At 46.2% G+C, this 12062-nt stretch overlaps 1 protein-coding gene across 4 annotated transcripts in view; it reads left to right on the forward strand.

Annotated features, from left to right (window-relative positions):
- DIS3L2 (DIS3 like 3'-5' exoribonuclease 2) overlaps positions 1-12062 on the forward strand; it is a 192424-nt gene that overhangs the window by 72378 nt on the left and 107984 nt on the right. For all 4 annotated transcript variants that reach the window (XM_067002818.1, XM_067002819.1, XM_067002820.1 and 1 more), the window contains 3 exons: positions 2298-2404; positions 3606-3853; positions 11455-11628. In XM_067002818.1, coding sequence (XP_066858919.1) covers positions 2298-2404; positions 3606-3853; positions 11455-11628 — 529 coding nt within the window. The remainder of the gene's footprint in view (positions 1-2297; positions 2405-3605; positions 3854-11454; positions 11629-12062) is intronic.

The raw sequence follows: 12062 nt of genomic DNA on the forward strand, positions 1-12062 counted from the left end.
ACTGCTTCTGTGAAAAAATGCAAGCAACTTTCTGGAGAGATGGGAATTGGAAGGAGAAGCGGAAAGAAGTCAGTGTTAATAGGGCCGTGTTCCTCGAGCATGGTGCTTTTCTCATTCTCGTCTGTTGTGCCTCGAGTCGGTGCTGTCATTCTGCTGGGCTGGGAAAGCAGTGAGTGCAAGTCTTGCTTTTTCCAGACACGTTTAGATCTGGTTGCTCTTCCAACCAGTATGTGCCGTGCAGTGGGGCAGTTTATTCCAGTAAAGCCCTGGGCTTGTGTCAGGTGTGTCTGCGTGCCCGGCCTTTGGAAGGCTACCAAGCTCTCATTGCCCTCTGCGCCTGCCAATGTTTCTTTGTCTCAGATCGTCCCGTTCTTTGTCCGAGCTCTCTTTATGGCTGGCACACCATAAACCCTTGACTATTAACTGATGGCTTGAAAATTTTTAAGAAAACAGAACGGCTCCTTGCTCTTATTTTTTACTAACCGATTTCCTGGTACAACCTCTAGCTGACCGTGATCTTAGAGGAGGTAAGCAATGAGGTGTGTAACTTGGATATCTCCACTTTTTAAACTGTTTGTAATTATCCAAACAATTTTATTTCCGACTTGTTTGTCACCATGAAACTCTGTGGGGGATTTATCCCTTAGTAACCCCCGTTTTGGCAAACCCGAGTTCATTCCAGCAGGAAGAGTGCGAGAGAAAGGGGTTTGCTGCTATTACTGCTTCTTGCTTTTTGGGAAAGTAGATTTTTATTTTTAAACCGCTGAAATATCTGCCTGCTCTCTTCTCATCCTTGCTGGAAAGACAGTAAAGATCAAATAAATCTAAACAGAGTCACTCAGATACTTCATAAAATGATGATCTCAGAGGAGAGCCCAAGTCTGAGGAGCTTCACATCCGAAGGCAAGGCTGGGGGTAATTAGCAGCATATGAGAACCGGAGTTTGTCATTAGTGCGGTAGCTGTCACTGTCAACCGACTGCTGGTGTAGCGTTGCCCGAAGGCAATCCAGGCCGTCCGTGACGGCAGGACCATCTGCGAGCGTGCCCTCGTGAGGGGGCTCCGCAGCCGTCCCCCTCAGGGCTGGCTGCCGCCCCCCGCTCCACACAGGCCCCCGTTGCTGCCGGCAGCTGCTCCTTCCCCTCCCGGAGCCGCGCGGCCTTCATCCGTCATGTCACCGGCAGCTCCCCGCCAGGGTCCCCGCGGGACAGATGGGCGTCATCTGGGGGCCCGGGTCTGGGTGTCACCGCTGCTCTCCCCGAGGCCTTCTGGCGTGCGTGTGGTACACGGTCTTCAGCGAAAGCTTACTTTATCTCGCGGCTTCTAAGGGAAGCAATGACAGCTACGTCCCTTGAAACTTGCACTTGAAAGTGGCACTGGTGCCACTTTTCAAGAAAGCAAGCTTCTTCTGAACGCTTAGGGCCTGATTTTAGCACATGTGTGTGCTCGAGGCAGATGCGGTGCGCACAAGTGGAAAATGGCAGCCATCCTCCAGAAGCTCTCCAGAGAAGAGCACATCCTAAAACCACTGTCAGACCAGTAACAAACGTGGGCTCTCAGAAGTCATTTGGCTCACACGGGGCAGCCTTCTCCATGGCAAAGATTGTGCTGGCTGTTTGGAAATACAAAAAGCATTCGGTGTGCCAGCCGCCTGTAACAGACACTCTCATTGTGAAAATTGTGAGCCACAATTTAGTTGACAGTTGATTTAAATACTCTTGGTATCTGTTGAAGGAGTTTCGGGGGGAAGGAGTGTGGCTGTTTATCATACACAGCAATTGCTTTCGTAAGACTTTTTAATAATCCTGTTCCCCAGCTGCAGAGGGGCAGCTCCGTAGATGTGGCTTCAGCTTCTAAGATAAACATGCACTTTATAACCTTGCATAACATTTGTTAAGGAAATTAAATATTAAATGAATGTATGTACTTAAAGGACTATTTATATAATGTTAATGACTCCAACTAAGAAATGCCAGGAAATTAATACAGTTCTTAGTATTTAAGAAATAGAACGTTTTTTCCACCATTTTCTTTATTATGGCTGATATATTGTGTTTGTGAAGTTTGTTTTGAATCTTGTTTTTCAGCAGATCTGCATGGTAAGTGAGCATATATATGCTTTCTTTTCTAGTCTGGATTTATAACTGCTTAATCCTTAGTTATTCAAGCACTTAAGATCTTTCTCCTTTCAGATAAGTCTAGTGCATGCACCTTGTATTGTAATTTAAAGAAAAAGTCCAATATAAATGTAGGATGGAAATGTGCTACAGTAACTGTTGTGTTTCTAATTTGATGCAGTGAAGGCTGTTGGAATCGGTGCTGTGCACAAAACAAAACAAGATGATGCACCCAAGGTGAATGATCCCAGGCTCCTCCCGGATAAGTTTCTTCAAAGGACAGCTAAGGTAACTCCGTGGGGAGTGGCGAGCATATGTGTGTGCTCCCAAAGGCAGAAGGAGACCAGCACTGGCCTCCCTGTAGCCTCCATTTGTTGATCTTTGAATCACATTCCCTGTTTCAAAGAGAGTAATTGTCCAATCTGATAAAACTCAAGTGTCTTGCTATTTTTACTGATTATGCTAGTTTAAATTCCCTTTGTTTGTTAGGCAAAATTACTTAGCAAGATTCAGGAAAAAAAAAAAATTGGATACTAATATGAGTGTCAGGATATCCAGAGTTGTCAGAACTAATTCTTACAGACTTTGGAAAGGCTGTTAGTGCTGTTGGTTCAAGATTTGAGCCAATCTTTGAATATTAAGAGACCAGAAAAAGACTACTGGGTCAGGTTGGGTCAGGTCTTTTCCACGTCTTGTGCTTTCCTTTGCAGCCTCTCATTCCGGTCCCTGTTCTGGGCTGGGCTGCCCGCTGGTCTCATCCAGCGTGGCAATTCCAGTGCTCAGAATTGCACAGAGGTGCAGCTCCTGAAACCTTCTGGAAGGACTCATCTGTATAAGTTTAGGAAATCAGCTATAATATTTCTGTTATCCAGTGATTTATTATGGTCTACAAAAATATAGCCTGGATGAACACCTCTCTGGAACAATTATTTAATGATATTGTAATTTATTATTCTTTTCAAAGCCGTCTTGTATAAAGGTAAAATAACCCCTAACTTCAGAAAGCACAGAGGAGAGGACTGCCAAATTCCCCACAGCACATCCTTTCCTGTGGTTAGCATTGGATCCGCCAGAGGCACCGTTTTTGGACTGGCCTGTTCTGCACTGAATGTTGAAATCACAGGCCGAGGATACAAATGAAAGATTTTACAGGAGTTGCTTGTATGTTGTGGCTAATTCCCTGCATTTGGAAGCATCTGCTTCGTGTCTGGTTTTGTTCTGTAATCAAGAAAATTGCTGTGGAGAGCTAGCACTTGGAAGGCACTTAGCTCTTCTATAGCCATGAGCAAGATAGCAAGGAAAATACATTGTAAATAGGGGCTCAGTTAAAAAAATGCATGCACGCACATACACACAGACAGTGAAATATAGGATATAGGCCATGTGATTTTTTTCCAGCTATGCTGCTGAGGCTCTGTGTATCCCTATTGTGCTGCAGAAAGTAAGTTTCTCTGAATGTACTAACTGTAGAAAGCTTTGTCTCTTCCAGGTGGTCTATATTTTGGAAAAGAAGCATTCCCGATCAGCTACAGGCTTCATCAAGCTTCTGGCAGATAAGAATAGTGAGCTCTTCAGGAAGTGTGCCATGTTCTCACCTGTGGACCACAGAGTGCCCAGGGCCTACGTGTCTTTAGCTGATTGCCCTTCAGACTTTGTGGCCAGACCTGAGGACTATTCAAATATGCTCTTCATCTGCCGGATAGTGGACTGGAAAGAAGACAGCAACTTCGCAACAGGGTATGTCACTGCCGTTGGAAGTAGACATAAATGAGATTTCCAGTCTTGGAGTTCTTGGTCTCACTTAGTTTGCATACAATAGAGACATGAATCTGTTAACAAGATACTTGTATTGTGTGTCTCTTGTAGTTAGTGGAGGAGCTCAGATGAGGCTAAGGATAGCTTGTTTCTAGTTATGTCTCATGGCTATGTAACGTTAACTTCTTTCAGCACTTGCTTCAGTGTGTTGGCACATCACAGCATTAATGAGTTGTATGGTCTTTACTCAGAGAGCTTGCAGACTAAAGGGAGCACACACAGGTACTTAGCCTGACCAGCACAAGCATTGTAGGGTGCTGGCATCCTTTCAGTTTTTCATGCTTTATATAAGAAGAGTACAAAGTGTATAGGCACGTCACTGCCAGAGGAAGAAGGTCAGTAGCAGCGAGGCTCATCTGGTTTTCAAGCCTTTGCTATTAAATAGCAAAGTCACAAATTTTGTGGTATTTAAATTTGCATTGCTTCAAGGAACGATGTTAGAAATCAAGAATTTTATCTGCTCCTAAAGCACTCTGTGCTTTTTAGGAGGCACTGTAAAGCCATTGCTGTCAAGAGTTCAAAACACAGGCACTGCTGTGAAGGAGGAGATTTTAAGCCAGGTTACTCAAATAGCCTGTGCTGAGCTGGATCCAGATTGCAAGTTCATTTTGTCTTTCCTTCATGAAGACCTTGTAGTTCTCAACATTTTTTCCTCTTTCTTGGGAACAGCTGCTGTGTGCCAAGCACCCACCTGGAGCAGCCACACTGTTTCCTATTGAGAGGGCCTCAATAAGTAATGGTGGACATTAATAAATCTTTTCAGTTATCTTGGAAAAAACTGAGTAGTCCTGATTTAGTTGGTGATCCAGAGTAGTTAGCTCTGACCTGTGGCAATGCTGTGGCCAAATTTTAAAGGTGATTGAGATCTGGATGTAATCTGGAATATGTACAGTAGTGGGAGTTGGGAGTTGGGCATAAAGCCGCTTTCTCTTCCCCTTGCAAAACTGTTGTGATGGAGTAGCACAGATGATGTACTGTGTCAGCACAGTAGTGTTTAGTCCTCAACTCAAACTTCTGGTAAAACTTAAAACTTACATAAAGCTTTTTTTTTTTTTTTTTTAAAATTAACTGTGTTGGCAGAGACCTATCAGCCCTAAGAGTAAAAGTAAACTAAACTGAAGTCCCTGTTTCCCTGAGGGTTGTTTTTGTTTTGTTTTTTAAGTTCGTTATCATCTGTGGCTGCTTTGTGTGCCCAGTAATAGCAAGTTTCACATGTGCTTCTTGAGAGCCACATGAGCGGTTAGGTCACTCCGTATTTCCTAGCTAAACTGCTGTGCGTGAACTGAAGTGGCCTCCCTTTGAGCCCCACTTAACTCGGGGCTGGCTGTGCTGTGAACTTCACTGTGACTAAGTTTCATGTTGGCAGAGGTTTTTTGTCGTCTTTGACTCCAACAGAGAGAAGACTGGAGGGTGATTGTACTGCTTGGCATCTTGTCATGAACACCCCCTCTTTCTAGCAGAAACAGGGGAAATTAGGAGGATGGGCTAATGTCTTTTTTCTTTGGCTAACGTGTTTCTTTATTTTGAGCTTCTGACAGCATTGTATATTCTCATCTGGATGTTTTGGTAGTTTCCAAGATGTAAAGGGTGTTGTCAGGAAAGAAAACTTCCATGATTGTCTTCATACATAGTCGTTTCCTCTGGGACTCAGTTGTACTCCAGTAAGTGCCTTGTCGAGATGGGAGCATAAAACCTTGGTGACCCGTTTTGTTTTTTTTTAAGCTGTAAATATGTGCATGTTTAGACACTGCAATACAAGGAAACCTCTTGAAGGTCCCAAAAGTCCATGTTTGTTTTTTGAGCTCGTTTATAAGCTGGCTGTCTTGCAAGTCACAGCCCACCCAAAGGAGAAGTGAGCAGGTGACCAGCAGCTCTTTGCATGCTTGGTTTTCTGAACTTTCATGGCCCGGTGACTAGGTAAGGAAGCTGAAGCCCCAGCCTCACTTTTGTTGACCGGAGAGCTGTCACCACATCCTCCTGGGCCTGTTTCTTCTTCTCTGATACAGACACAGCCAATTTCGCAAAGTTGTTGTGGCTCGTTTGATAGAATGGGCCATTAATATAATGGTTCCTGAGCAGGCAGTCAAGTGAGTTTTCCTTCCTTTTCTTGTTGCCCCTTGTAGCAGTGTCATGCTGTTTGGGTTCAAATGCTCCTAGTCCCCACTGCCCGCACTAGGGGAATCGAGAGGATGAGTCACTTGTAGCTCTGGGGACAGTCCGTGCTGTGACAGTGCGCCCCTTAGTTCTGCCCACAGACTTCATGTTATGCCTTTGGCAGCACCACCATGGTTTTGAAGGTGTCTGGACTAAGGAACCTGTAGATTTTCATGCTGTGCCATGGAAGTCTACTGGCAGTGCAACAAGGAAAACTTCCTCTGAAGTTGGCAGTAATTTCTCCTGGATGTCTTGGGTGTTTTCAGGTACTTTCCATCCTGCAGCAGAACTCCCGCAGGCTGGTCATGCACCTTCCTCGCTTTCCTTTTCCCTTGGGAACTTGGGAGCTTGAGCTGTGTTTCCAGTTCCCAGTCTGTTTTGGTCTTCGTGGTGTCTGTGTGTGGCTGGAGCAGTGGGTTGGCCTAGCCAAGGGCTTCCACGACACCGGCCACCCAGGGTGGTCACCTGCACAGGGGGAAACCTGGCAGTCCCTTGGAGGTCCCCATGGGGAGGGGGTGCGTTTCTGTGTCGTGATTGCCACCTGGTGGTCACCAGTGAGACATGGTCCCCTCTGAAGGCCACCCTGTCACCCTGACCACGCTGTGGGAAGGAGCAGGGAGGACCCAGCGGCTCCACGTCCCACGGGCGATGCCATGAGTGTGTGCTGCCATACTCCTTTCTGCATGCAATGTGATTTTACTGTGGCAATGAAATGTCACTTAACTCTACCTGCTTCAGGTAGCAGATGAAGCAAAATAGATTCAAAATAGTCTCCTTTTTCAGATAAATATTACAGGTGCTACCACATACAGTTGTTTTTCTGGGGACCTTTTGTCAGTGATGGAGTCCAAGGCCGTTTGGAGCATTAGCCCAGACATCTCCACACTTTTGGAGATGGCTAAGGTGGAGTCTTTACTTCTTGCCACCACAGTATGATGATGGATTAAACTATTTAAAAATAAATAAAAAACTGATTCACAGATTCCCTTTGTGTAGCTTTTCATCAAAGTGATGCATGGGTCTCGTGGCTGCTCTAGCTCAGGGCCTTAGATATTGGTCTGTCAAGGTGACATGATTTGTCATGGGATTTGCAATAAAATGAAACAGTGCAGGATGCTGTTTCACTCATTGCTCTTCCCGAAACCATCCAGGCGATTTGAATTCTCTTCATTTCTGGGCATTTTATTCCATTCTTTTTGAAATCCAAAATGAATTTGGTGTGAGGGGCAATGACTAGATACCTTGGGCTGCTCACGGTAAGGCAGGAGCGAAGGTGTGATCCCCGAGCAGTATGGCTCTAGTGGAAAAACACCTTGCCGAAGTGATTGTCTCTGAGTAAAGCTGTTCCCTTGGTGCAGCTGATCACGCTGATCTGCAGCATGGGACGATGGCCCTGCCAGCGTGGGGAGCACGATGCTGCTCCTGCGCTCTGATGGCGGGTGGCCTGGCGGCTGAAGTGGAGCTCGAGGTGCTGAGAGCCTGGTGACACAGCTCTGTGGCTCCATGACTGTGCAGCCACCTTCCACTGGGAGCTTAGGGCTTTCTCAGCCCTGTGCAGCTCGGCCTGTGAGCTCCAGGACCTGGGTGGTGGGAGCAGCTGGGGGGCCTGCCTTGCTGGCCTTCCTTGGTGGCCTTCCTTGCTGTTCCCTCACGCAGAAAACTACCTTTAGGTGTGGTGACTTATTGACGTGTAGGATGTTCAGAGGGCTGGAGCACCTCTCCTTTGATGACATTTTGAGAGAGCTGGGGTTGTTCAGCCTGGAGAAGGGAAGACTCTAGGGAGACCTCACTGCGGCCTTCGAGTTCCTAATGGGGGCCTACAGGAAAGATAGGGGAGTGTAGGATAGGAGGTGACGGTTTTAAACTAAAAAAAAAAAAGAAGGCAGCTTTATATGAGATAAAAGGAAGAAGTTCTTTACTCAGGGTGGTGAGGCGTTGGCACAGGCTGCCCAGAGAAGCTGTGGATGCCCCATCCCTGGAGGTGCTCAAGGCCAGGCTGGATGGGGCTTTGGGCAGCCTGGTGGGAGGTGTCCCTACCATGGCAGGGGGTTGGAACTGGGTGGTCGTTAAGGTCCCTTCCAACCCATTCCATGATTCTGTGATTCTCCCACTGCTGAAAGAAGCCCTCTGTGTACGATGACTGTGGACAAGTCTGCTCTAGGGACAGACTCAGTAAGGTTTTTAAATTGTTGCTGAAGTTATTCTCTCCCGTTTGGGAGCCTGCCTGGCTTTCAGAAAGAATCAAGCCTTATATAATTACGTGTGGTCTTTTTGGAGAGCTCTTATCATGTAACCTTTGACCACGCTGGCAAGTTTCAGCAGAGTGTGGGGAATGGAGAGGGCTCAAATGTATGTTTGTGGGAACGGCTGGCTGAATAGACTCGATCGGTGTCACCGCAAAGGGGCAGATGGCAGCGGGAGGGTGGCTCTGCCCCAGGCACACTCCCATGGGAGATCAAGCTCTGGTGAGCTGGCAGCTCGGATCAACTCAGTGAGCTTGCAGATACAGCTGGTACCCTTCACTTCGTGCCTCCCAAAGCTCCAACTGCAGCACGTTCCTGTCGGTGCTTTCCCTGCCTGCGTACTACCTGTGCCTGACGTCAGCACGAGGGTATTAAAGCGGCCCTCCAGGGTGCTCTAATACTCTCCCATCAACGTCAAAGAAAAAGAAATGTTTACGACTGTAACCATCATAATTTCTTACCTTCTAACATTTTGGAGAAGAAAAAACACACGCAAGCCTGGGGTGTCGCAGACACTGTGACTCCCGGGGAGTGACTGTCTGACCGCCCCTGGGCCCTGTGCCTCTTGTTGTTTATAAGCCTCTTGAACTGTTCTTGCTACCCTTGGTGGCCGCAGAGCCCCATGAGCGAGCCTGGCTGTTACTCCGGGGCCGTCGATGATCCTATATGCGTTACCTTTGATCACATGCTATCCTGTCAGATTTTTGCTCTGATGCAAGTCATCATGTCTGTGTGACTGTAACACGGCCCCAATTAAAGTCCGTCGTACACTTCTTGTTTCAAGGTACTTGGGAAATGTTCCCTGGAACACTGTAAATCAAATGTTAATTACTATTAAACAATATTAGTCCTATATCAAACCTCTGGGTAAACCCCTTATGGTTCATAATCTAATTTCAGTAAACGGATCAAGAGAACATGGGTTTCAAAACTGAGCTGGAAAGCACTCTGGCATTAAAAGGTGCTTTCCGTGACTTGTTGTATGGCCCTCCAGCCACCCTCCTGGTGTGCTGCCCTCCCTGCTCTGCCCTTCCGAGAGAAGGGGCAACCGAAGCTTAAGCATATGCCATTTCTTTTTGATAGGGCACCGTGTCCTCCTTTTTCTTTTTTCTTTTTTTTTTTTTTTTAATCTATCCATCTGGTCAGGGAAGTTATCTGAGTCAAAATACTTCTTTTGCATTGCAGAGTTTGGTGCAAGGCACGAGGTTGAAGCGCAGGCTCCGTGCTTGTGGTGCTGGTGTGGGTGCTCCTGGGGGGCAGCAGACTCATCCTTCCTAAATCTCCCAGCTCTGCATTAAAAGTTGGAAATGAAGTGGTAATTTCTCTGGTTTATTGTTAGTGCTGAGAGAGAGGGAGATAAAACTGATGCCTCGTTTATTTACATTAAAATAAGGATCAGACTGGGACCAAGCTGTAGAAGCGGAGAATTAAGCCTAGATGCCAAATGCGCACGTATTTCTGCCGTACAGTTTGTACATAAAATTGAAACAATGGAGGGAAATATCTTTTATCCTTGTTTTCATTTTTATTTTAAAGCTGGGCAATGTGAACTCTACAATTTACCACACCACAAAGCGCACAATCCTTTTCAGCATATTACACAGCGTGACAGGTTTATTACGCAGCCCTTCCCGTCGTGAAGAGAGATAGCTTTGCTCCCATAAAGAAGATGGGCTTGCTTGCGCTGCACGGATGGGGTTTGTTCTGTGGCTTTATGGCACATTTGAAGCCCTGAGAGCATCTTGCTCGTCCAAATGACAAGCACACTGTTTTGGCCCCAATTTTGGAAAGCAATTAGTGCCTGTTCTCAGTCATTAGAATTAAAGCAGAAGGATCAATATCATGATTGTGTATTTTATGCAGTGGAAAAACACTTATTAGAGTGGCTGTGTTTGCACTGTGTTATTACCCCTCTCTTTTGTCATATTTTGATGGATTTGCCTTAATTTCAGTTGTAATTTTCTTGGACCAGGAGCATTATCTCTATTGCCTGTAATGTGCCATTCACCCTAATGGAAGTATATTTAAAAAAAAAAAAAAGTGTTAGAAAAAATAAAAATCATTACCTCTGTGTACTGTAGAGCAATCTGGGGATGAGAAAGGGGAGGAGAGCCACCGTGGGACGGGTTCTCCTGTAATGCTTGTAACCAGGAAGGGAAGGAGCAAAAGCCCCACTCCTTAGTAGCCCAGGTTTGCACAGTACATCCAGAACCAAACACGTGTCGGACACCAGAGCTCGCAAGGAAATCAGTGGTGCGGTTCGCACTGGGCCAGATGGAAACTTTCTGTAAGCGTCACAGAGCAGCAGCCTCATCCGCACGCACGCAGAATGCTGCAGCAAAGGCTGTTAGCACGTGGGACGGTTTCCCTATCTACGACTTGCTTCTAAATCATTGGCTCCTCTATGGTTGGATGGTGGTTCAGAGGCTTCCGCTTAGCTAGGAGACGAGGAACAGACTCCAAAGAGTGCTTAGGTCCTGAAAAGAGCTTGGAAAATGGATGGAATGACAAACTGGGGGCATGTCTGTTTGTGCAGTTCTTTGTAAGAAAAGTAGCATGGGTTCGTCACACCTCCGTCTTCACAGGACATCTCTTTGCCCAGGCAGGGCGATGTTTCTTTTGGTGTGGAGAGCAGTGTGCGGAGCTCCCCGGCTGCTCTCTTCTGCTGAGCTGTCCGGGGTTGGGTGGGAACCTGTTCTCCATCGCAGGTGGTGGGGCTCAGTCGCATTTAAAGTGGTGAGGGGAGGAAGGAGGATCTCCAGGGAAGAAGCCTTTGTAAAGCCCGAGCTGCGTGTGAGGAGAGCTGCACTTTTCTCATCCCCTTTGAATGTGGTGGTTTTCTAAAATTTGACACTTTTACCTCTGTGAGAACCTAGTAATATAAAACATCTCCTTAAAATGAGATATACAAAATAGTCCAGGGTACTGTCTGGCTAATGTTTTGCATCTCCAGCAGACGTAAGTCATGGTATGGTCTGAATTCCTGCCAAGTTCTCTGCCAAAACAAAGGGAGAAGCGAATGGGTGAAGGAGCATGTTTGAGGGCTCGGCCACCTCTCTGCAGAGATGGTAATGCAACAGTTGTAATTACACACTTAAAAAAGCAACCCTTTCCTTCTTTTTGCAGGCAGCTGGCCAAAAGTCTTGGTCAAGCAGGGGAGATTGAGCCGGAAACGGAAGGAATCCTGACAGAGTACGGTGTGGATTTCTCTGACTTTTCCCCCGAAGCCCTGGAATGTCTTCCCCAAAGCCTTCCTTGGTCTATCTCGCTGGGAGAGCTGGCCAAAAGAAGAGATTTAAGGTAACAACAAAAAGCCTGGTCTGTCACTCCTTCTTGTGTCGTTGCGGCATTCTTTTGTTTTGATTTGTTTTGATTTCATCACACTTTGGAGAGACACTGACTTTATTACATGGACTGTGTTACGTGTTACCTGTGCTAGCTTGGAAAAAATGCCTTTGAAACTACCTACAAACCCCCCAAATCAGTTATTTGAAGAAGTGTTTTTTGAGGGAAAGAGGCTTTTTCTCAAAAGAACTATTGAAAACTGAAAATTTGGTGTTTGGCACCTAATCTGAAAGCTTTATGTTTTTGTCTGGAATGTATTACGTATTTTAGTGGTAGTTTTATAGCAGATATTTTCTCAATGCCTGGCAGATTGAATGATCTTGGACATTGTTACTTTGAAACTTAAGCACAGGTAGAGACTGTCCTGCGTTCTCCTGTCTAGTCTCAGC

The sequence above is a fragment of the Anser cygnoides genome, chromosome 9 (assembly GCF_040182565.1).
Source record: "Anser cygnoides isolate HZ-2024a breed goose chromosome 9, Taihu_goose_T2T_genome, whole genome shotgun sequence".
In the NCBI taxonomy this organism is placed as follows: Eukaryota; Metazoa; Chordata; class Aves; order Anseriformes; family Anatidae; genus Anser; species Anser cygnoides.